Raw genomic sequence first — 26,238 nt, forward strand, 5'->3', positions numbered from 1 at the left:
ATAAAATCGGTTCTCAACCTTCAATATTCGTCTGTTTTTAATTATATGGAGTCAGAATCTACACACTTCCAACGTTGTTTATTTTATGTATTCTTTGTTGTGGCCTCTGTGGCATCCTTTCCTCCCCCTAATTCTTTCATAAATACTGAGGCCATAGATACCACGTTTCTTAGGAAGGCATGACTATGTTGAGTGCATGAACAAAATCGCGGAATGGGCATTGCAGTTGTGGATAGATGGGTGCCCAAAAATGCTATATTAATTGAGGTTGAATACAAAAGATTAATTTCCATCAACTCCTTCTTCTACTTTCTTTGTCTATACTCGTTCACCGAAACCAAGTAATAAAATTATACCATTATATAAAATATAACGCTTTAGTGTCAAAATGTATATATTTTTAAATAAACATTTCTTTTTAAAAATTCTAATTGTCGACCTATATAAAAGTATTCACCAAGAAAATACAAACAATACTTTTCTTTTTAAATTAAGATATTCCAACCGAGAGATCTTTTCAAGATTCTGACCGCCCCTTTAAGTGCAATTGTTTTTGCATGCACGTGTGATTTATGAATGAAAGTATTTCCACTGTTTGAATACATTTGAAAGTTGAAAAATATAACGGTTTAAAGACCAGTCAGAATGACCAGTTAAAATGACATACTTCATTGATATAACATTGTATTTTTTATACATAAGTGTTTCTCACTCTTCATTTAAGCACAGCAACAATATACAACTCTAATATAAAATACCTCCATTGCATATTACATAGAATCTTACCTGAGGAAATTTGTTGGACCTTGGTATACAGCTTTATTTCCAAATGCGCCCACAGGTAGATGATAAAAAAAACTGCAAATATAAGATATGAGATATTTAATTCAGTATGTGATTAACTTCATTTGTATTCATTGAAACTACATATCTACAGTGTATAATAATAATATACCTAACATATCTCATCAGATTTTTTAAAGTCAAACTCAAATAGCATTTAAGCTAACAAATCAAACCTTGTTTCTTACTAGTCAATTTTCATTTGTTGTATCATATTACTATAATATTTTATTCACTACAACAATAAAATAAATATAAGCCACGTCTCGTGAGGGGGCTGTATGCATGAAGTGCAGAGACAAGATTCTGGAATGAGTGTTGAAGTTGTCGGTGTCCAAAAATGATATATTAACTGGCTATCAAATTCAAGGAGTCAATTTCTGTACTCTCCCCATCCCTCCTCGCTCCATTCATTCTCCACAACCAAAAAATAAAAATGTACCATTATTGAACTAAAGTCGAACATATACCTGAAGAAGAGAAATTTTCCCAAAATATTATCATACGGAGTTTCCATCAGACCACACTGACGCACGTAAGAACACAATACAATGTTATAAAAGTATTTTAAAAATACATACATACATATATACATATATATATATATATATATATATATATATATATATATATATATATATATATATATATATATATTGTATATTGTATTAATGAAAGGTGAATTTACATAGCTCGTTCCACCGTTATATGTCTTGATTTGCTTTGTCAATCCGTTACACCTCTGCATTCTATAAATTACCTTTGCATGTACCATTATATTTTTATACATAAGTGTTAGTCGCTTTATTAAAAAATTTTCACATCGGCAAAACAAAAAAGAAGAAGAAAACAAGGACTGTTCGACATTTATTAGTGAAACTTGATGGCATTCATAAAAGTTTATTTTTACAGGATTGTTGTGTCTGCACAAATAATTAACAAGAACATGGAAAGTAAAGGTATAACAATAATATATTAGGAAGAGAAGTTATATACATATATACATGTCTTCAGATATACTTCAGTTGGAGATATTCCGGCAGGTGACGTGTTGCATGTCTTACTGGAGGCAACATAGGTGTCTTGCCTTTTTGGCGGTCGTTGTATTGGCGATTGATACCTTTATATCTCACTCACCCACCTATGTTGATTAGTGGGCGTCTCCAAAACAAGGATATAGTTAGATTGTAGAAAAAACTGAATTTTATTAGGGATCCCATAAATGGCATTTTTACAGGATCACTCTGTATCTTATGATTATTAGATCATTGGCATTTAAGAACGGCAGATTGCAACTTGAAAAAATTCATTTTTATATATAAAGCTAGCGCTATCATTAGGTATTAACTGGCAGAAAGGGACTTTTTAGGAATGACCAGCTATCAGCAAAGGTCGCCTTAGGGATAGGTAGCTATCAACGAGGTTCGCCTTAGGTATAACCAGTTATCAACAATTTTCACCTCTTATTCCTATCAGGGAGGACAGGATGCATAAAAATCCTTGGATAGTTCTGGAAATTATAGTTTTAATAGCATTTGAGAGGGCTTGTTAGTTTTAGTTTTATCCAGTTGCTTAAAATATATCGAAAATTTATATAGAGCCGTTTTTAACAGTAGCAACCTATATAAAAATAATGTTTCAGTGTATGTGTGCTAATGTGGCCCAAACAATTTTTGTTTTAAATCTCACAGTTGTCAAATTTTAAAATCAATATTCTTTATCAAGTGTCAAATTTATTGAAGATAATTTCATTAAAATCAGATGTGGCTTGACTCTATGATGATTTAAAAATAAAATGTTTGTTTATTTATTTTATAAAAGTCAGCCCGGAAAAGGCATGGAGACATTTGATGAAAGGAGCTAATATACTACTAATAAAAAAAGGTGTAAAAGATAGACATTACATGTTAGGGATATTAACTGGCAGAAAGGGACTTTTTAGGAATGACCAGCTATCAGCAAAGGTCGCCTTAGGGGTAGGTAGCCATCAACGAGGTTCGCCTTAGGTATAACCAGTTATCAACAAGGTTCGCCTTATGAATAGCAAACTATCAACAAAGTTCACCTTAAGAATAGCCAGCTATCAACAAGGTTCGTCTTAGGAATAGGTAGCTATCAACAAGGTTCGCCTTAGATATAACCAGCTATCAACAAGGTTCGCCTTAGGTATAACCAGTTATCAACAAGATTCGCCTTAGGAATAGCAAGCTATAAACAAAGTTCGTCTTAAGAATAGCCAGCTATCAACAAGGTTCGCCTTAGGTATAACCAGTTATCAACAAGGTTCGCCTTAGGTATAACCAGTTATCAACAAGGTTCGCCTTAAGAATAGCAAACTATCAACAAAGTTCGCCTTAAGAATAGCCAGCTATCAACAAGGTTCACCTTAGGGATAGGTAGCTATCAACAAGGTTCGCCTCAAGTATAACCAGTTATCAACAAAGTTCGCCTTAAGAGTAGCCAGCTATCAACAAGGTTCGCCTTAAGAGTAGCCAGCTATCAACAAGGTTCGCCTTAGGGATAACCAGCTATCAACAAGGTTCACCTATGAGCAAGGGCGTTCTAGGGATAGCCAACTATCAACAAAGTTCGTCTTAAGGGTAGCCAGCTATCAACAAGGTTTGCTTTGGGGATAGGTAGCTTATCAACAATGTTTGCTTTAGGGATAGCCAGTTATCAACAATGTTTGCTTTAGGGATAGCCAGTTATCAGCAAGGGTCATCTTATGAAGAGAAACTATAAGCAAGCTCTTCTTTGTGATACCCAACTTCTTTTCTTTTTTTTATCATGAGCTGCAGCGGGGTTTACAATGGATGGACTTACGTCTCCACTTTGCATGATGATGATGATGATGATGATGACGATGACGACGACGACGACGACAACAACTTCATTAACGAGATATTGCACAAAAGACTTGAAATCATTTTGGAGGATTATCTTCTTGTTTGTCACAATTTTTTTAATTAATTTTGTTTTATTCATTTTAATATTTTATTCTGATTTGTCCATTTCTTTTTCAGAAACCAAGAAATTTGTTTTTTTGAAATAAAATCTTGTGATCCACATTGTCAAATAAGTCATTTTGATAGTATTCCTCTGCGTCTAGAATATAGGTAAGTACTGTCTCATTATATGTATGTATGTATGTATGTATATATGTATGTATATATGTATGTATGTATGTATGTATGTATGTATGTATGTATGTAGGCATATGCATATGTACATGTATATGCATGTATATATATATAAAAAGGGATGGTTGCATGAATGAGACATAAATATCTATATTTTTCTGGTGGAAACTTGATTTAATGTAAGTTACTTGTTTTGTGATTTTTTTTTTCTTCCATTTTAGTTTTTACTAGCCTGGGTGCCTGGGTGCCTGGGTGCCTGGTGTTGCCCGGGTGTTTGTAGATGTAAAAAAAAAAGGCAGTCTCGGACCTGTGACGTAAAGGCAGAAAAGAAAGTGAAAGAAAACCTGACGTCTTACCGCTACGTCATGACGCAACTGAAAGTATAAAGCGTTCAAATTAAACATAGTCAATCAAAAAGATGACTTGCAGAAATGGCGTTCCTTTTAAACTTCCTACAAAGGTCGTTTTTAATGTGGAGGAAAAACAGCTCCCCTCAAAAAAGGGGGTACTCTGGTAGTATCTAAATAAATAGTAATTGTCTCAGTATGAAGGGTTTACATTGACCAAGGACCAATTACAGGACAGATACTACCCAGGCGAAGGCTGGGAGTTGGCGGTTGTGTTCAGTTAGTTTTGCTTTATTTATACGAAAAAAACAAACATAGACTCGAAACGAGGGAATATTTAAAACTCGATCAAAAAATAAGATAGAGACAATGTCCGGCGCAAGAACCCCGGTGCAAAATACCTTTCGCTGACATACACAAATGCTTGCGCCCATTTTGCCTTCAGCCTGGGTGTTGAATAAAAAAAAAAAAAAAAAGTGGTAGTAGGCAGGCAGACTCGATATATATATTTTTATATTTATATTTTTATGTTGCAACATTAACAAATATTAAAAAAAAACAGAATCTTTTTTTTTTTTTATATGGGGGGGTCACCACTTATCAAGGCCCGAAGGCCACTCAGGGATAAGGGTTATTTCGTGTACAGTAATCAATGAAATAGTATTGTAGTAATCATTAGTATTGGGGGTTTTGATAGAGTTTCTTACTTAAGAGGGCAGTTTGTCAGGAGTTTGTTTATGTTGGACTTGAAGACGTCCAAGTTGTAGTCAGGTGGGAAACAGGCAAGCGGCAGAGAGTTCCACTGGCATGAAGTTCTAAGAAAGAAGCTTTGCTCATGGAATCTGCATTTGGATTTAGGCACAGATAAAGAGTGGGGAAAATTATTGACAGTAGTTTCAGCCAGACAGGTGTTTCTCGTGAAAGATTGGCGAGGGGGGACGAGGGATTGGAGCTCAGACTAGCATCTGCCATGGAAATAGCGATAAAACAAAGACGGCTCACAATGTCTCTTCTGTGGGAGAGAGGTTGCAGGGAAGAGAAAAGGGCATCCCCCACTAAACCACGAAGTCTATTTTGTACTCTATAAAGGCAGGATAGGCTGCTTTTAGCAGCTTCTGCCCAGATGTGGCAGTAGTACTCCATCCTTAGACGTACTTGGCTTTTATACAGATAGAGAATTGCATCGGTAGTGAGATATCTTCTGGAGCGGTAAAAGGATCCCACCATTTTCCCAGCGTCCCTGGCAACAGACTTGATGTACGTGTTCCATTTCAGATCAGGAGTAAAGGTCAAACCCAGAAGCTTGTCAAAACATGGAGCCTCCCCAAGACGAGAGCCATTCATTTCAATTGATGCCAGATGGGGACCAGGGCGTTGATGATGTAAAGATAGAAGCTTGGTTTTGGATGCATTAAAAGTAACCAGCCATCTCTTCCCGCATTGTACCATGCGCTCAAGATCTTCTTCCACAAACGGCTAAATTGATTCATATGAACTTTTTCGAACATGATTGCTAGGAATGAACGCTGTCCACGCTACAAATCTCCAGTTTTTTCAACGGTTTTCTTTTTCTTTTTCATTTCGATACTTTTTTGTGACCAAGAGCGGAGGTCCGCTTGAAATATAAAAAATAACAATAAAAAATATTATATATAAAAATGTTACATCGTTTTTCATGCTTCAAAAAACGTTCATAACCTTTAAATCACTATCCTAGAAGCATACGTGGACTTTAACATTATATATATATATATATATATATATATATATATATATATTAAATTACCGTGGATAGGGGAGGGGAGTAATAGAATTTCAAAACAGATTCGAAGAAGTATTTATGAATGCTTCAATTCGGTGACCTTGCGTGTGGTATATACTATGAGACCTGCTTTCCCGTCTTTCCGCAAGGATAGTTTGCCTTACATCCAAAATAGTAATATTGTATATCAGTTTAGATGTCAGTGCGATGCTGGTTATGTTGGGCGAACATCCTGGCACCTTTTGACTCGTATAAACCAGCATGTTCCATCGAAGATCAGACAAGGGAGGATGGGGTTCGGTGGTCTCCCTCCTTCTGCAGCCTTGGACTCTGCTATTGGCCAGCATTTGGTTGACAACCCGTGCTGTGCCGATAGATATAAAATAGATTGGTTCGAGGTGCTACATAGAGCGGACTCCAAAAACCATTTAAAGATTTTGGAGGCCGTCTCTATCGCGGTGCGTCAACCTTCTTTGTGCCGGCAAAAAGAAACATCAAACGCATTGTTTCTCTTTGGGGAACTTTGAATTTTTTCTCCCGCTTTTTTTTTTTTTTCTCCCTCGTTGTGCCAACATTTTTAATCGTTTTTAAACGTAAATAAATTTAATTAATGTCCCCGAACGTTGGCGCATTAAATAAGTTCCCCAATAGAACTCTTTATTTTCGTTACAATATTATTTAGATTGCTATCGATTTACTCCTGACGAGATGATAGCCGAAAGAGCTCTCGAGAAACTTCCGCCTAGTATTTTATTTAAAACTATATATATATATATATATATATATATATATATATATATATATATATATATATATATATATATATATATATATAACAAGTAGTTAATAAAACATGTTAAAAAATACTTTGAAAAAGAGTTAAAAACATATTTAATTTTAAAAAGAAAACACTAAATAAATGGATAGTCCTTAATCCGCGGAGTAAAATTAAATATGTTTTTAACTCTTTTTCAAAGTGTTTTTTAACATGTTTTATTAACAACTTGTTCTTATTATAAGCTCTATATCCTATTTGGTTTTATCGAGCTTTTGCATTTGGTTGAGATTACTTTATAAATATTAATTCTTTAATATTTATAATTTACTTTAGTTTTGCCATCTTGGATCATTTTGGTAAACTTAACGGTAATTCTTATTTTATATATATATATATATATATATATATATATATATATATATATATATATATATATATATATATATGTTGGCATTCGTCAGTCTGGAAGACTACGGGGTTGCGCCTGTGGAGGTGGTTGAACTCTGTCTTCTGTGGCTAAATAAGCTTATCTTCGATCAACATTGTTGGTTGCAGATGTCACAGGTGAAGGTCGGTATGTCGTGTTGATGGTCTGTTGAATTTTGTTGTGTGGCCTTCCTGAATAGTCTTTTGGTCTCCGCCTGTTCTGTGATGGGCCTTTCCTCTTTTATATATATATATATATATATATATATATATATATATATATATATATATATATATATATTTCTGTGGAAATATGATTTTTAAAAATTATATTTCACCTTTTTTATATACTAATCCTTAATTTATGAAGCTCAATGTAAATACAGAGCATATAAGAAACAAATGACAAAAGTCTATATTCTAAATTTCATGATATTGACCATCTTACAATTTATTCCTTTAATTATGTTGGCATTCACAATTCCTGACAGCAACTGTTTCGTAGCACAAAATCATTCATTTAATTATTATATTAATGAATGAATCTATTCTGCCCTTAACTCTTCAGAAGAAATAGCAATTATCAATCAATTAAAAGAAAATAAAATGTAGTTTGGCATGATTATGTGGGAGCCTTTTCTAGTCTCACACAAAAACACGCATTCACATCTCAAGCTATATTACTTGTCATATACTACGTGCACACAAACAAACGCACGCACGTCCACACACGTACATATATTCACGTTCACGTATATACACTCACATTCACGTGTATACACACACACGCTAACGTACACATATGTACTCACATATACGCCCATATATGCGTACATGTACACACACGTAGATATATTCACGTTCACGTACATACACTCACATTCACGTGTATACACACACGCGATAACGTACGCACATGTACGCACAGATGGACGACGTCACTTCCCTTTCAGAGGAAATCCACACATGCGCAAAAGACCACCGGAAACAATTATAAAAACAAGAGACAAGCTGTTTCCAGCCCTTTTTTTCGGACCAGATCTCGAGCTGAGAGGTTCAGGTAACGAGCCGCCTCCCTTTTGGGAGGCGCGTGCCGGTGCACGTCACGTCCCCTGCGACTATGTATGGGGCACGAGCTAACAGACAGTATGTACACTTTATATGCTTTCTCTCTCCATGGCCTCGATTGACTTTTTCTCATTTTCTCTCTCTAGTAAACAGCGAGAGATGAACGCGGACATGAACACGTGTTGTACCCTTTTCTTTCATGTGTTTCTTCATGAAATAAATCCTAGTTCGTTTAATTCAAGTAAACGCGTTGTTCGTTCCTTCCTCAAAGCAATTCATTTTTCATTTCCCAATTCAAATCATTTTACATATTTTGTACGACTGGTGGATGTATAATATATCCACCAGTCCGCTACAAATTGGTGACACCCGAACGCGAGAGGAACACGCATTTCCTTTTATACCCTAGACCACCACAATTACAAAATCCGAAAAATGTGAAGAGAAGTTGCAATTACCTTTTAGCATATTGCCCGGCGTTGCCTGGTCATAAAATTCGCTTAAATATGATATTTTAATTCATGCATATTTCATATTTATTAATATAGAGTAAGTACTCTATTGATTATTATATTGTACCTAATATATAGTAGTTATTTTAAAAGTAAAAAAAAAAATGTCTTGGGTGCCACTAGCTAGAACGGAAACCAAAACATTTTGCTCTCCAGCCTTATTTGTAACCGTCTGATCTAAGTTTATAGGTATATAAAAACTTTTAAAAAAAAATAACGTTGTTAAATATATAAATGTATACTTGCTCATACATAGAAATAACACATTTACTTGATTTATGCCTGCCAAGTTCCATTTTTTTATTTTTCAATTTTGGCTACTTAGCAGCTATTTTTATTGGCTAAAAACCAAATCGAATATTATATCAAGTTTCAAATCTGTAGACCAAAATATTGACAGAGTAATTTGGTAAGAGACCGTTCCTCATACAGACAGACAGACAGACAGACAGACAGGCAAGCAGTCAAGGTTACTTATATATATATATATATATATATATATATATATATATATAATGATGCTCAATGTTATAGATAGAGCATTAATGTTAGACAAATTGGAATGAAGAAAAATAAAAATTACAATATTTAATTTTAGAAAACATCTTTAAATATTTAAACTTTATCAAATATTTTTCATTGAAAAATTCAAACTTTCTGTAACATTTTTATTTTGTAAATCTTTTTAAAGATCAACGGTGACTATCCTTGAAAATAACTTTAAATTTGTAAGAATAAATAATGATAATAATAAAAAAAAAATAAACTTTTCTTCTTTCCTGGAATACATTTAAAATTTCCTTATAAAATAAGATATCCCTTTCTAACTGCTTTTATTTTTTAATTTGATTTTTAGCCTCGTTTCCGTTTTCTCCTCTTTTTCTTTTTTTATTTATTTATTTTTTTTTTTTTGCAATTGTTAATCTATGTTCTTTCCCTTTTCCTTATTTGAATTTTAGACTTGTTTTATTTCGCTCTTTTTCCATTTTTTTTTCTCCTATAACTTTCTTACCTGTTTAAAAATAGGCGTCTGTGCAAATGACCACGTAAAAATGACGCAACAACAAAGTGAAACGTTTTACAGATTTATTTAACAAGTGAATACTTGGCCTTTTGGCTAGGAACAAAATGTAGTATCTGTTCTGGTACTACACTTCACCTTTTCTGACCTCGATCAGTGGAGGAGAAATCCTTCTAGACTGAGACAATTTTAATTTTTGTTCCAATCCAGAATGTCCCTTTTTGGGGAGCTGAATTTCCCCCACATTAAAAACCGACCTTGTGTCTAACCCTGCCCTCGTGGGGAGGCAAGTAAATAGGAACAAGTGATGACAGAAATTATGATAATTTAGACCACTGGATGTGCAATGATAGTCTCTCGGGTTATAGCCTCGTGTCTGTGTCTCAAAGTGTCTGAAGGCGTCTGTGTACTTTCGCAGTACACGTAGGTCGAGGTTCCAACCTCGAAAATCGGTCCAACAGAAACTTGGCCATGTCAAAAGCTTTTTTTGCTGTCGGACTGATGTAAAATGTTTTGTGTAACCCTCGGAGGTCCACCCTTCTAGACCTTACCTCCTAGGTTTTGGAAGGAGCAAGTTTATCGATTGTTACCTGAGGCGCCCTCACTGGAGAATGCCGACAGGGCTACTCAGGCATATCTTTTTGCAGAGCCGAGGTTCTCCTCTTGGAGCACTGACTCATTTTCCAATCTTCCGAACTTGTGTCACACCCTCTCACGGTAGGAGAGAGGTAAATATCGGTCATTACAGACTCCCTTTACCTCTCCAACCAAGGGCAGTCACCCTTTTTCCATCCAAGGGAAATAACTGTTTTCTTAGGTTGATCTTAACAAACTTTTTTTCAGAATAATAATCAACAAGGAGAAAATCTGTCCAATAAGTAGGTTTTGTCATCCCAGTGGGTCACACTAGGCAGAAAACCTATTTACATGTAAAGGAGCACTAATAGTTAACTGTAATCCGGTACTTATATTTATGAAAATAGCTGTTAAGTGTTGAGACATTATGTTGAACAAAGATTGCGCCATTAAATCAAATCGGCGAAAAATCAATACAGTCACGATTTCGAGTGTTAAGTAATTTCTAGTAACAAAGATGGTGTTGAAGAATCAATGCAGTCCCGATCTTGAGTCGTTTTGAGACAGAAGCTGATGGCGAACGGATTGAATCCAAAATTCAACATTTTTTATAACTTTTGAAGCTTCTGACTGGTTGATTGTTATAACTTGTGGTTATAAAAACGATCGTCGAAATCATTAGAGTCATACCCTCATTAGAAGTCCATTGTGATGGGATGTGTCTCCTAGCGGCTTCGGCTGCAGAGAGACAGGGTAGTACAAGTCAAGGATTCGTCACTTGACACTCAGCCCAACAGGTGAGGGACCAGGAACCGGCCCAGCACCTGTTGGACTGAGGTACGCCGCCTGAGTAATACCTAAGAGGTCCACCCTCCCAGGCCTTGCCACCGGGCTTTCCGGTGGGGCAAGTTTATTGCTTGCTGCCTGAGGCGCCCCGATCGGGGAATGTTGACGGGGTTACTCAGGCAATTTTTAAAATTGCAGGAGTGCCCCTTCTTTAGGGGAGCCTGCGGGGTTCCCACTTTCTGGCCTTGTGCCACATAATGCTGATGTGGGCAGCATTTAAATATATACCCCCATTAGGAGTCAAAAACATTTTGACAATAACATCACAATTAATGTTTTAATCTTTTCTGGTATCATATTTTATTTGTTGCAGCATAACTGGAGAAGATGAATGCACTATAATATTCGGAGACATGGAAGGACAGATTAACATCTTGACTATTAAATCTGTAAGAGAATGTTTACGGTAAGTAGATTAGCCTTCCTTTTAATAAGATTACAATTTTACTTATATAATAATTTTGCATTGGTAGTTACACATTTTTTGCTATCTTCTGAGCTTCAATCTATGGCCCCCCCCCTCACCAAACTTTCACGAAAAACACTCGTCTAGCCAAAACCACTATCAATAATTTGCCACACTCCTTATCTGTGCCTAAACCTAAACATAGATTCCATGAACAAAGCTTCTTTCTTAGAACTGCATGCCTGTGGAACTCTCTTCCGTTTGCCTGGTTTCCAGCTAACTACAATTTGACTGGCTTCAAGTCCAACGTAAACAAGTTCTTGATGAACCGTCCCCCTAAGTAATCCAATTTTATAAAATTTCCACTCCTCATAATCCTATTGACTAATGTATACCCATTAACCCTTATCCTCGAGTGGCCTCCAGGCCTTTATAAGTGGTGACTCCTTTGCAAAAAAAAAAAATAATAATAAATAATAATAATAATAATAATAATCTCGCTTGCTATGCATCCCCACAAACGCACAAACCAGGGAATATCCAAGCCAAGCGTGCTGGAAATGTCACTTGACAGAAAAAAAAATGTATTCGACATAGACACACCTGGCCGGAGGAAACAAACCCCAGTTGATGATCAGAAGAAACAAAATATAATCAACTGTCGAAAATAAAATAATTGTTGATTGTATTAAATACCACCTGCAAAGGTTATGCTATCCAAAAAAGATTAGCTGCAGACGGAAATACTCGATCACTAAATAAATACCCTAGCGCTTGACAGCATAAACAAAATCTCAAAATAGACATTTACCGGTGTGTGCATGGGTGTCACAAATTATATAATTTAACCTGAAATTGATATTGGTTGCCAATTAGTTATCAGGGAGAAAATAATTCCGTCAGTTCTTGTGCTTCCTTCTTTCTTGTTAATCCCTGCTTTTTCAATGCTATTGGCAATAAAGATATATCATTGTAATTTTTATATGTCAGTTTATCGTCGTTCTTTTAAACATAGCAGAAATACAATAACACATAGTGTTAGGAATCTTATAAATAAATATACAATGTGTATTTTTACATTTTTACATCAAATACGATTCGAATGAATGCCAAAAAGCAAATGGCTTGAATTACTACCCTTTTTCTTTATCCACTTGATTGGGATTCGTTTTCTTCATCAATTCAAAGACAAGTAACTTTTTACAGAAATGTGTGAACTCAAAGTATTTTACAACCAATAAAAATCGTTTTAAACTTACAAAGTAACAATCCTGTCTGAACTTAGTCAAGTCTCTAATAAAACAAAGAATTGATCAATGAGTTCAGAATTCTTCCTGGTAACACCTCCAGTGTGTCTCGCTTCTACCTACTCCTTATTTGAGAACTTTAAAACTTCGCAATAAACTTTTGATCTTTCAAAGTATATTTTACATCTCTGTAAAAATTGCTGACAGAAAAATATATTTTGTTTTGTTAATTCCTGTTTCCTCGTTTTCATTCCAAAAATCCCGTTGTTAAGTTAGCACTTACCAACTGGTGACCCATTCGTAACATCTATGTTTTTATCCATCTTTTTCATTTGCCTATATAACTCCATGTATATAAACTGCTAGATCTGTTTTTGGCACTTTTGAAAACGTTACTATCACGATAACTACACTATCCACAGCCAAGAGCTACACTACTGATCCCAAAAGTCATTAGTTGCACACACTTACCTACAAAAGAACGGCATCAAAGACAATATCTTTCACTTGAGCAGCAAAGGGTGAGATGGGTCCTAATTTGCATACCGCAAATCAGCAGGAATGTAAATCTAGAATTAGAGGAGTTTGTCATTTCAACATCTAGTCACAGGAGAATTCTGTGTCCGTGGTTCTGCTCCCTAGAACAGCCTGCCTGAGGAGATCATGATGATGCCTACCATATCAAGGTTTAGAATTGCCTGGGACAAAAATACAGGCAGTATATAGATGCAATATCTTCTGTCCTTTTGCATGGTTTGCTGCATTTTCCTACTTTTTGCTAATAAGTTAAAACACACACACAAAAACTTATCGAAGTAGGTAGAAGAGTAAGAGTGCCTTTGGTAACATTTATTTGTTGTATATTTGATTTGGTTTCTTCGCTCCTTTTTTCCTTCATTTAACTACATTCAAACATACTTTTTAGTTCTGTTAACTACATTTAAATACTCTAATTGTGTTCTACTGTGTGTGAAATGAAATGTGTGGGTCTTATTAATTATCTACGACAATTTAAGGCTCATCAAATGCACGACACCTACTCATGCTGATTATCTATTCGCATGATATTTAGGCACGTCATTCAAGCAACCTGGAATTCTTATGTCAAGAACAATAAGAAGCAACCGATTTTAAATTAGACGGACTGGCATGCTGTTTTTTTTTTTTTTTTTTTTTTTTACTGAAAATATTTTTAACCAAAAGTTTTCTTATTTTTTCAGATTGACGGACTTAGATTTGGAGAATTAAGTAATTTAATTTGTTGATATATTTACTTTTCATTGTCATTTTTTTCTGTTTTTTTTTTTTTGGTAAACATTTATTAGTAAAAAAAAAAAATTACGATTTTAAAAAAGCAATTAAATATTTTTCCCGTTTTAACTTAGGGGGAAAAACGTTTTCTTTTTATGTTTGACTCATTTTTTTTTTTTTATATACCCCAAATCTAAAAAAAAAAGTCTTGTTTATTTTTACAAAGATTTTTAACAAAAAAAAAAACAAAACAAACAAAAAACAAAAAAAAAACAAAAAACAAAAAAAAAACAAAAAACAAACAAACAAACAAACAAAAAACAGCAAGAGCAATTTATGATACCTAAATTTGCCATACCTATACATCACACGATTAGAGAATGAGCAGGAGCAGGTGTCGTGCTTTGATTGGTCATAAATATTTGACTGTCTTTAGTAGAATATATCCCACCAGTACCAAAACACTAGTCAGCATCCTTTTTCACTTTTCACTTCTCGTATACAAATTATATACTTTTTTTTTCAATTTACCTTATTTTTTTTTTTACGTTTATTTGTTGTATTTTTCTTCTTTCGCACACTTTTTTATCCTTTATTCTTTATTTTACTTATATAGATCGACACATAGAAATCTCATTGGATCCTAATTAAAAAAAAAAAAATTAAAAAATAAAGAATACAAAATAAAATTTTATAATATATGTATTTGTGTGTGTGTGTGTGTGTGTGTGTGTGTGTGTGTGTGTGTGTGTGTGTGTGTGTGTGTGTGTGTGTGTGTGTGATACGCACATAAGTGTGTGCGTGTATCTACCGTACCGGATACCCTATGTGCTAATTTGTCTTTGTCCACGCCCCCTTGAGCCGACTTCTTTCTTTGTTTCTTTCTTTCTGTTTCCTGGTATCCAAAACTCGTGTTTTTGACAGGTTAACCCTTAACCAAAAATGATTTCAAATGTTTTCACTCCCCTCTCATTCCTTGTGGCAGTGTAATCATGTTGACCCCTTTTTCCTTCTCCTGTTTCTCTGTTCTTTCTATATTTTCTGTTTCTTTTTCGTTTTCCTTTTTATTCCTCCTCTTCATCCTGTTAAGTCTTGACGTTCTCTTTCCTCCTGCCGTTTTCCGTTGTTTTGAGTCTAAAATGTCACTTAACTTACCACCCTCCCATTTAAATTTAGCATTTTAGCATTTTATTTTTATAAATAAAAAAAAATATATTTCATTTCTTCCATTTGAGAACCAGATGCCTTCAGTGGCACATAAACTTTATTACGTCACCTGACGAGGACTTTTGGTTCCTGCCAACCTATTGTCCGAAACATTAGATGTTCAGTATAGAGACTATGTTTTATATATATATATATATATATATATATATATATATATATATATATATATATATATATATATATACAGTGAGAGAGAGAGAGAGAGAGAGAGAGAGAGAGAGATAATGAAATAAAAAAGATGCAGTGTTTACCTGATGTAAACAATGGTAAACTTTAATCTAGTATAAATACCAGTATTTAAATATAGATATTTTAATCCTAACCAAATAAAAATCTCAATACACACACAATACAGAGTACATATAATAATATAATAATAATAATAATACGTATAATAATAAGGGGAAAGAAATTAAAACAATCAAATTTATTGTTTGATTAAATACCCCAAAAACAATTTACAAAGTCCTTATTCCATGGAGTTTCAAAGAATACTATTCTTGCTATTTTTCTCATCAGTTTGATTGTAAATTTGAACTCACAGTTTTAATTTCTTTTCTCTTATATATATATATATATATATATATATATATATATATATATATATATATATATATATATATATATATATATATATATATACTAGTAAAAGTACCCGTCGTTGACTGGGTTCAAAAACAGCCTACAGAAAATGGACTCTGATTTATGAAAGAATGATAGGTTATGAAAAGAAAGGGTTGTAAAGAGATAGCTTCGAATTTGGTGGGTATCAAAACCAAAGCAAAATATGATGAAAGTAAAAATAAAATAGATAAACCCCATAATTTATTATACCATACCTGTTAACACTGAAACACTCATCACAATATTCTGTGGATCTATATTAAAAAAACCTTGTTAAACTTTGTGACATATTTCCATTCTATGGAGGTCAGGCGCGAACGAACACTCCATAATTTTATTATACCATATTTCTTCAAGCTGAAACATAATTATCAAAGTATACTTACGCAGATAGATATGAAAAGTCTTTATTAAAGTTTGTGCCTATTTCCATTCTATGGAGGCCAGGCGCGAACGCAGACCCCACAATTTTATTATACCATCTCTATTTAAGTTAAAACATACTTATCAAAGTATTATTATGTACATCTATATCAAAAACACTTGTAAACGTTTTTTTTTTTAATTTTTTATTTCCATACTTTGTGGACCAGGCGCGTACACAGACCCCACAATTTTAATGAATCATCATTATGCTAGATCAAAATACCCACTCCTGTGTCTCGATACATCTTCTATCATTATATGTGATCAGTTTTCTATAATAGTCAACCATATAGAAGCCTATTCGTGACCAGACACACACACAGACGTTCAGCTTTATATTATAGATATATTGTTTTTAAAATATATTTTCATGAGTGAAACATGTGTCAGTGGATAATTATATTTTAAAAACAATATATATGCCGCTCCCCATATGGGGGCACCAAATTAGTTAAAGGGAAAATTATTCCGAATTCGCATTTAGGTACAAATGCATTTTCATAAATAATTGAATTCATTCAAAACGTATCGCAAAAACAAAAACAAAAAACACACACACATATATATATATATATATATATATATATATATATATATATATATATATATATATATATATATATATATATATATATATATATATATATATATATATATATATATATCTTAATTATGCAACAGAATATTTTTACTTTATTTCAGATTATGGGAGAAGATGCCGAAGCATGAAAATTTCATTGCAAGCATTACTTTAAAATCAGCCCTGGCAAATCCAAATGTAAAATTCCAACGATGGAATGTCCACAATGACTGGGTTCAACAGGTGAGTTGATCTTTTCATTAATCCTTCAGAAAAATGTTTCCTTTTGGATCCGGATAAGTAATGATTTCATGAATCGCAGCTGAGAAGTACAATTGAAGGCCGATTGATAAACATTTTATTTTCATAGATTTTAAAAAGGAAATTATGTCTACTGTATTTTCAAAATAAATAGAATAACATTCTGACCATAGTGAACACCCCTAAAAAATTAAAATGGCTGGTCAACTCTGAATCTTAAAATAAGTGTTTGTTTTTTTTAACAACACAGTATATAAAGGGCGTGTCGTTGTACAATTTAATAGGATCATTGATAATTTCTAAGTACTTAAAAACCTCAAAAGAAAAATATTAAAAAAAAAAAAAAAAAAAAAACAGTTAACGAAGAATGATAAAAAGAATTTATAAAAAACAAAAACAATTTCCAATCTATTTTACCTGCTTAGAAATTTTAGCCCTGAAAGAAAATTCAATTCATGCACATGAGAATCTAGTAACTCCCCCGAAGTGGCGAAACAGAAATCTTATAATGACAGCTTTTGTTTGGGTGTCGTTTTTGTTTTTTAAGTTCAATAAAAAAAGAATAATATTTGAAATTATTATTTTACTAGACTAGATGCTGTTAAGGCAGAATTTAGAGAGAAAGTTCTTTTTCTTTTCTATGAGAATTGAAACAGAAAATAACTATCCTCGTAATAGTCGTCTGTTGCCTAACCTTTATCCTGCGACGTCAACAGGTCACGTGACTTTAGTGTAATGGCCTTCCATTTACATAGACCAAGCTTGAATAAGTTAATATGCATGTTTACCGGGTTTATTTATTTTTACTTTTTATTAATATAGAGAGGAGGAGACACGGAAGAAAAAGTGGAATGAAAGACTGTAAATTAATAGTGGAGATGGTAAGACAAGCAGCAAACAGTGATCTTTACAGCTTCAATTGCTTAGAGACTCTGAAGATCCAATTGAGCGATTTCGGTGACCTTTTATCTGTCGGGCTGTGGTATTGTTGCTGAGTATTTCTAGGAGGTCCACCCTTCCAGGCTTTGCTCCCACTCCACACACTCTTACTGCTTACTACTTGAGTACCCTAACCAGAAAATGCTGTTGGGGCTGCCCAGGCAATTTTTGCTAAGACAGAGTGCTCCTTCTTTAGGGGTGCTAACTTGATTCTCTCCACCTTCTGATCTTGTATCACATTTTCTTGCAGTGAACAGAGATGGAGAATGATAGGGAAAATCTTAGTAATAGATGGTTCGCTTTGTTAGTGAATTGTAAATGATGGTTCACTAGCTGTGTCCGCCTTGGTGTCGCCCCAGAAATATTTTTATTCTAATTTCTTTCATTACTCCCTTTTCCCATTTGCTTTTTGTGTGTCTCTCTTAATTTCTCATGAGAAATTATTTGCATTTGGGGGAAGGTGGGCGCAAGTAATTCAATGGATGACTATATATAAGTCAAAATAAAAAATTGTTTTTGTAATGAAAATCGATCGAACTTCTTAAAGAATGTTGAAATTTAAATTACAAAAATACTTTCGATATTATTATGCTTTAATTTTATAAATAATCAGATGCTAATATTCAGATCTGAAGGAAGACAAAAATTAATCTAAAAGTTAAGGTACCTATGCAGAAAAGTCAGAATTTTGAGGGCAGTTGACATAAAACGCTGACAGGTGCCAAAATGATGATTCAGTGAAATCGCAGCAGCTAATGTCATTTAAGAAAACATTTATTTGCTATCATTGGTTTATTTGCTATTATTGGTTTTTATTATTTAAAACATTTATTTGTTATCATTTGTTTATAAAAAAAACATTTATTTCCTATCATTGGTTTATAAAAAAATAAATATTTATCTTGATTTGAACAGAAAACAAAATCTCAGAAAAAAAAATCACATAAAAAAAAATCAAAAACATTTTCTTGTTTCCTACCAGTATTTTATAATAAGTATTTTTTTTTAATTTTGATTTTCTTAAATTTTCAGGGAAAAAAAAATCCAATAATTATTCATTGCATTTTCGTTTGTAACAACAAAAAAAGAATATTGTTTGCGTTTTTCAATTAATTTTTCATTGAATAATCTTTGTATTAGGTTAGCAAGAAGGTTACTTCGGAATTTTTAATTTTGATTTCAAATGATATATTTTCAAATAAGTTTTCATTATAATACCTTTACTTTATATATCATTTTAAAGAGCGTTTTCCACCCTATGTAATCGTTTAAATTACAATCGTTTTAAAGAAATTATTCCATCTTTTCGGAACGTTGAATACAAGATTGAAAAAAAGCAAATTCGCACAATTTTCTTATTTCAATTCAAGCTGGGCCGAAAAGCTGCTGAAACAGCTCGCGATATCAACAAAGCATTTGGCTCGGGGATCACTATTGAACGCACAGCACAATGGTGGTTTAAGAAATTTTGTGGAGACGACGAGAGTCTTGAAGATGATAAATATAGTGCTCGGCTATCAGATGTTGATAACAATCAATTAAGAGCCTTAGTCGAAGACAATCCACAAACAACTGTTTGAAAACTTGCTTTTGAATTCGACGTAACATATACGACGATTTTCCACTGCTTAAGAGAGAGTGGAAAGACAAAAAAAACAAACATTGATAAATGGGTGTCTCATGAATTGAACAACAACCAAAAGAAGTGTGTTGATTCTGATGACGCTTATTTGGATCAATAAATTTTGGTTTGAGCCGAGATATGTTCATCTGAATTTAAGTTAAAATCGGCAAGAAGTTTATTGTCAACCTGATAACAATTTGTATGATCCCATTTTTAGAGTTACCTGTTTTTAATGTTTTTTATGGGTTCCAATGTGGGTGAGATATTTTTGGGATGAGCCAGTTTCAGAGAAATATTTTCAGTGAAAAACGTTTTTAGGTTTATAATGAAACGTGAGAAAGCCAGAGCCATGTTATCGATAAACACAAGAAAAAAAAATAACGAGGTCGGAGGCATAATTTCACAAAAGAGATATTTTATATATATTTAAAATGGAAGAGTACATAAATAAGAAAACATAGAATGTTTGTTAATATTTTTGGAGTCTCCGTAAAACAAAAGAAGATTCTTTAGTTGAGATATCAAAGAAATCTGAATTGATAATGCAAAGGCCATGAATTATTGTGACCTCCTCATGTAGTACAGTATATTGATACTCTATGGCTGACTGGGATAGCTTCCGTACATTTATATTTGATCTACCTCTGCATTCCATGTTTAAAAAGGATGTGTCCTCTATAGTATCAGACCTGACCGAATGGTTAATTGTAGGTATAGATCGATTCATACCATCAAAAAAGTTCCAGCAAAAGCTTAACAGGTTCTCCCCTGAATGTGCTGCTGCCATCGCGCAAAGAAATCACTTTTTTTCCATAGCTACCAACATAATAGATGTACTGAGATTGAAGCTGCTTTCAGGACTGCCAGCAACCACTGTAAAAGAGTAATAAAAAATGCAAGCTATATGCTCAGTTTGTTAAATCCAAAGTAGCTGAACAGTGGCTTGGTTCCCACCAATTTTGGCAAATAGCAAACAGGATCCTGAACAGAAGCATGTGTTCTATCCCAACTATCGTCAATGGACCCGAGGTCATCTCGTCAGCATCAGACAAGGCTAAACTATTTGCCAAGAACTTTGCAGCTAATTCTACCCTATGCGAACAAGGCCATCAACTCCCCATATTTCCTTCTATAACAGACAACACGCTATGCAACATATAAATATCTGTGCGTGAGGTCACCAAGCTAATTAAGAACCTTGATTCCAGTAAACCAACTGGCCCTGACGGCATTCCAATTATAGTGTTGGAAAAACTTCAATCAGAACTTGGCGCCATACTTACCAAACTGTTTAAGCATTGTCTTAAGAAGTGCTTCCCAGCACCCTAGAAAACCTCATCAGTATGCTCTGTATTAAAACATTTAGGTGAAAAGTCATCTACCTCTCAGTATAGATCAATAAGTCTCCTGTGTGTCATGAGTAAGTTGCTGGAATCCATATTAAATAAAGCAGTAGTCAACCACCTCAGCAGAAATAACCTTCTTAGTGACATGCAATATGGTTTCCATTCTGCTAAATCCACAGCAGACGTGCTAACGGTTATATCTCATAGGATTAGTGAATCTCTCAACAAAGGCTTCCTTGCTACTGCAATTAATTGCTCTTGACATATCAAAGGCCTTCAATAAGGTATGACATAAAAGTCTACTTCACAAGATTTCCAGCTACGGTATAACTGGAAATGTTTTTCCAATTATTACATCATTTCTCTCTGATAGGCTCATAAGAGTTGTGGTTGATGGGCAGAAATCAGAAGCCCACAGTATTAATGCTGGAGTCCCTCAGGGGTCTATACTGAGCCCAACTTTTTTCTTGATCTACATCAATGATCTTGTAAAACACATACTTAAATCATTCGTTGACATCTATGCTGATGACATGACCATCTATGGCAACACATCAAAGGCCGTAAATGACAAAGTTCTCTCTGATTCTCTCTCCTCTGATCTTGAGCATATGGTACAATGGGGGAACAGGTGGCTGGTTACTTTTAATGCATCTAAAACCAAGCTCCTATCTTTACATCAGCAACGCTCTGATCCCCATCTGGCATCAATTGAAATGGATGGCCCTCGTCTTGGGGAGGCTCCATGTTTTGACAAGCTTCTGGGAATGACTTTTACTCCTGATCTGAAATGGAACACGTACATCAGGTCTGTTGCCAAGGTCGCTGGAAAAATAGTGGGATCCTTCTACCGCTCCAGTAGATATCTCACTACTGATGCAATTCTCTATCTATATAAAAGTCAAGTACGTCCAAGGATGGAGTATTGCTGTCACATCTGGGCAGGAACTGCTAAAAACAGCCTATACTGCCTTGACAGAGTACAAAATAGACTTCGTAGCTTAGTGGGGAATGCCCTTTTCTCTTCCCTGCAACCTCTCTCCCACAGAAGAGCCGTTGCAAGCCGTATTTCTATTTCAATTTTTTATTATTGTTATTTCCATGGCAAGTGTTCGTCTGAGCTCAAATCCCTGGTCCCCCCCCCCCTCGCCAATCTTTCACGAAAAATACCCGTCTAGCTGAAACCACTGTCAATAATTTTCCCCACTCTTTATCTCTGCCTAAATCAAAACATAGGTCCATTAACAAAGCTTCTTTCTTAGAAGTGCACACCTTTGGAACTCTCTTCCGTTTGCCTGTTTCCCACCTGACTACAACTTGAATGTTTTCAAGTCCAACATAAACAAATTCCTGGAGCCACCCCCTTAAGTAAGACACTTTATCAAATCTCCATTACTAACGAGTACTACAATATTATCCCATTGATTACTGTACACACAATAACCCTTATCCCCGAGTGGCTTCCGGGCCTTGATAAATGGTGACTACCATGTAAATAGAAAAAAAAATGTAGCAGAACCCAGTCTGATCGCTTCCCTGGTCACACCCGGTCAGTCTTCAATCATGTTGGGGGTTTCTCAGTTCTCCTTGAGTCAAAAGTTGATATGCCATTTGTTTTACAGGTCGATCGTATGCTGAAAAACAGTAACACAACAGATCGCCATCTGTTCACAAAAAAAGACAAACTTCGTTTTTGTTTCTACACTACTTAAGTAATATATATATATATATATATATATATATATATATATATATATATATATATATATATATATATATATATATATATATATGTTAATTTTATTTATACAAACATTAATGGCTACAAGAAAACTAAATTCTCAAGTACCTTATGCCATAAAAACCAAAAGTTAGCTTGGATGGGCGTAAGGGAAATGAAAAAGATGTTTATTATCTTCAAAGACCTCACTCGTCCTCTTACCGTTTTTTATGACTCCCACCCAGGTTGCATTCTAACTTGATAAACGAAATAGGAAAATGTATTTGGTGGAAATATCACTTTCGACGGTAATTCTTGGCCTGAAGACGTAATCCCCCAACATGGGTGATTACAGAAACATGTATGCACATATGTAGCCATTAATGTTTGTATAAATAAAATTAATATACCTGCTCTGTTCACTCATTGAGCACTATTTTGGTAGACACATGTTGTTTCATTGGATGTACTTCTAGGAAACTAAACTCTACTGGCTATATATATATATATATATATATATATATATACACAAATTTTCTTTACAAATACAGTGTTTAAACAAGTCCTTACAATTCACGATTTCTCTTTAGTCTGTAATTTAATCTTACACTCTCTTTTCTTTTTAGTGTTGAGGTCGTGGCAAAACGGGGAGTCATGGAGAGGGGGAGCGATTTACTTGTTGATAATTTGACTGAGTCTTCAGCTCAAGAATTCTATACACAGTCTGCTATTTTATATATATATTGGGGTGAAGTAGGTTGGGTAGTTTCTGTAACCAATCACCCACAACAGTGTCAACTTCTGGCATATTTCGATTAGGCCCTTCAGAAAGTGGGGATTCTACCATGAGTTGCACCTGTGAACCTGCAAGCGGTTTTCTCATGACCCTTCAGTCACGTCTGTAACCTCAGATCGAATTAACTGTACTCAAAATCTAAATATCTCTTCTCTAAACCTTAAGTCATCACTCTGTTGCACCTCCTTACAAAATATGTTTTTATATAGCTCTCAAGATGACATTGTTTGTCGATTTTTTAAATAAAATCGTATATTATTATTCTTTTTCTCAGCAAGATTTTTGCTGTCACCCGGGCACACCAATATTCATAAAAAGTCACATCTGCCCGTTTTTCTCCAGTGTATTTTGAGTTTTCGCCCCCTTCTTTTGGGAGCTCAACCGTCCCTCTGAGACGGTCACATTATCCACACATCTAAAAATCATAATCAAATCTTCTCTCAATTATACAATTATATTTCATTAAAAGTTATTTATAAGGGTCAATATTCATTTGGTTTCATCTTAGAAAGAATGTTCCATTAGAAAGGTTATGCATATTTCAATGAATAAGTTGGTTTTAAATAAGCAGACAATAATGGAAGAGTTAAGTGTTGAGTATCTGTGCGTTCGCTAATGTCTGCATGTGTATGCTTATGACTGTACACATGAGTTGAGATATAGCAGCAGCTCCAAGGCCCAACAGAGTGATGCCGAACTGATGTGACTTCAGAAAGACCATTTTGAATAAATTCAGAAAATCCTCTGATTGTTCAAAAGATATTATTTGTTTTGCACAGAAATTTTCATTTTGAATGCCGAAGTGTAAACATCACTCGCCACGATAACAGAAAATGATATATTTTTCAAGAAAAAAAAAACAAAAAACCAAAAAAAAAAAACAAATTGGCTAACATTTGTGAAAAAAAAAACAGTTCACAAAACTTTTGTTTGGCACCTTTTAGTCTTTGACAAAAATTGTGAAGATAGCACGGTCCTTATTCTACATAAGTAGTAATTTATAAATAATAATAAACTAATATTCAGATCTACAATGGATGTCGTTTTTCTAATAGGATTTTGAAAGATAAATTTGTTTATCATCTTAAAGAGGAAGATTAAGTTTAGATTGCACAGGGAGATGTGTGCATAGCAGAAAATTCAAATGGTGAAGCCAAGTTGAAAGACTGGATTAGTAGATGTAGAACAGTAAAGGTAGTGGGTCTAGTTCACAGAGGAAGGTCAAGGAAACATGAGAGAATGTGATAAAGATAGACTTGAGAGGCAGAGGGATAAAGATCTGGCCATAGACAGGTTAGTTTGAAAGTTAATTTCTTAAAGTCGTCCAATGCATACCAGCATGCAAAGCCGATGTTAAACCAATGATGATGACGAAGACAACAATAATGATGACAATGATGATGATGAGGATGACGATGATGACGATGACGATGACGATGATGATGATGATGATGATGATGATGACGATGACGATGATAATGATGATTGTAATGATGATTATAATGAGGATGATGACGGTAGTGATGACAATGACGATGATGATGAAGATGCTGATGATGATAATAGCGATTACGATGATGATGATGATGATGATGATGATGATGATGATGATGATGATAACGATGACGATGATAATGATGATTGTAATGATGATTATAATGAGGATAATGATGGTAGTGATGACGATGATGATGAAGATGCTGATGATGATAATAACGATGACGATGATGAAGATGCTGCTGCTGCTGATGATGATGAAGGTAATGATGATTGTAATGAGGATGATGACGGTAGTAATGACGATGATGATGATGAAGATGCTGATGATGATGCTGATGATGATGATGACGACGACGATGATGATGATGTACAATGATGATGATGATGATGACTTTGTGTTACAGAATCCATGCGTCAAGAACAATTTGATCTTTAATTTCTTTTTACTTAAAATTTTTTTTTCATAGGTAAAATATTGTCCCGATACCATGCAAGTGATATCCTGCTGCAATGATCCCAATACAGCCCTTGTTATGGGTATGTATTAATAAATCCTTTTACTAATTGTCATTTTTGTTGGCTGGTTCTACAAGTACTTCCATGAAATGCGTTCCTCTTGAATTGGAGGCCATGTTTAATTTCAGAAGAGTTCCTGATGGGTAGCTAATCTACACAAATCCCGGATACAAAGAATTTTCAGAGGGTTGCTGTTCTGTACAGACACTGGACTTGATAATTTTGCAAGCAAAGAGCAAAAGATCCTTCTCGTGTTGACACGAAAAAATTATGTGCTGGAATGCTAAAAGATTCAATTTTTATCAAGCAATTCTGGTTTCTGATTGGTTGATAACAGAACGTGAATTAATGTGATTCGTCAGTTTCTATCGGCAGCATTTATAAATAGAATCTCCCAACTTTTAGGGAGTATACCCCATTATAACTCAAAAATACTGCAACAGTTCCAATAAACTC

The 26,238-nt window shown here is 34.2% G+C and overlaps 1 protein-coding gene across 2 annotated transcripts in view; it reads left to right on the forward strand.

Annotated features, from left to right (window-relative positions):
• The window catches only part of LOC145268284 (cilia- and flagella-associated protein 337-like), a 177,131-nt gene that overhangs the window by 28,835 nt on the left and 122,058 nt on the right, over positions 1–26,238 (forward strand). For both annotated transcript variants that reach the window (XM_080123688.1, XM_080123687.1), the window contains exons 7-10: positions 3,867–3,959; positions 11,633–11,725; positions 17,203–17,323; positions 25,734–25,803. In XM_080123688.1, the coding sequence (XP_079979814.1) occupies positions 3,867–3,959; positions 11,633–11,725; positions 17,203–17,323; positions 25,734–25,803 (377 nt within the window). The remainder of the gene's footprint in view (positions 1–3,866; positions 3,960–11,632; positions 11,726–17,202; positions 17,324–25,733; positions 25,804–26,238) is intronic.

Source organism: Euprymna scolopes, chromosome 43 (genome assembly GCF_053919585.1).
Source record: "Euprymna scolopes isolate OS-2025 chromosome 43, ASM5391958v1, whole genome shotgun sequence".
Lineage (NCBI taxonomy): Eukaryota > Metazoa > Mollusca > Cephalopoda > Sepiida > Sepiolidae > Euprymna > Euprymna scolopes.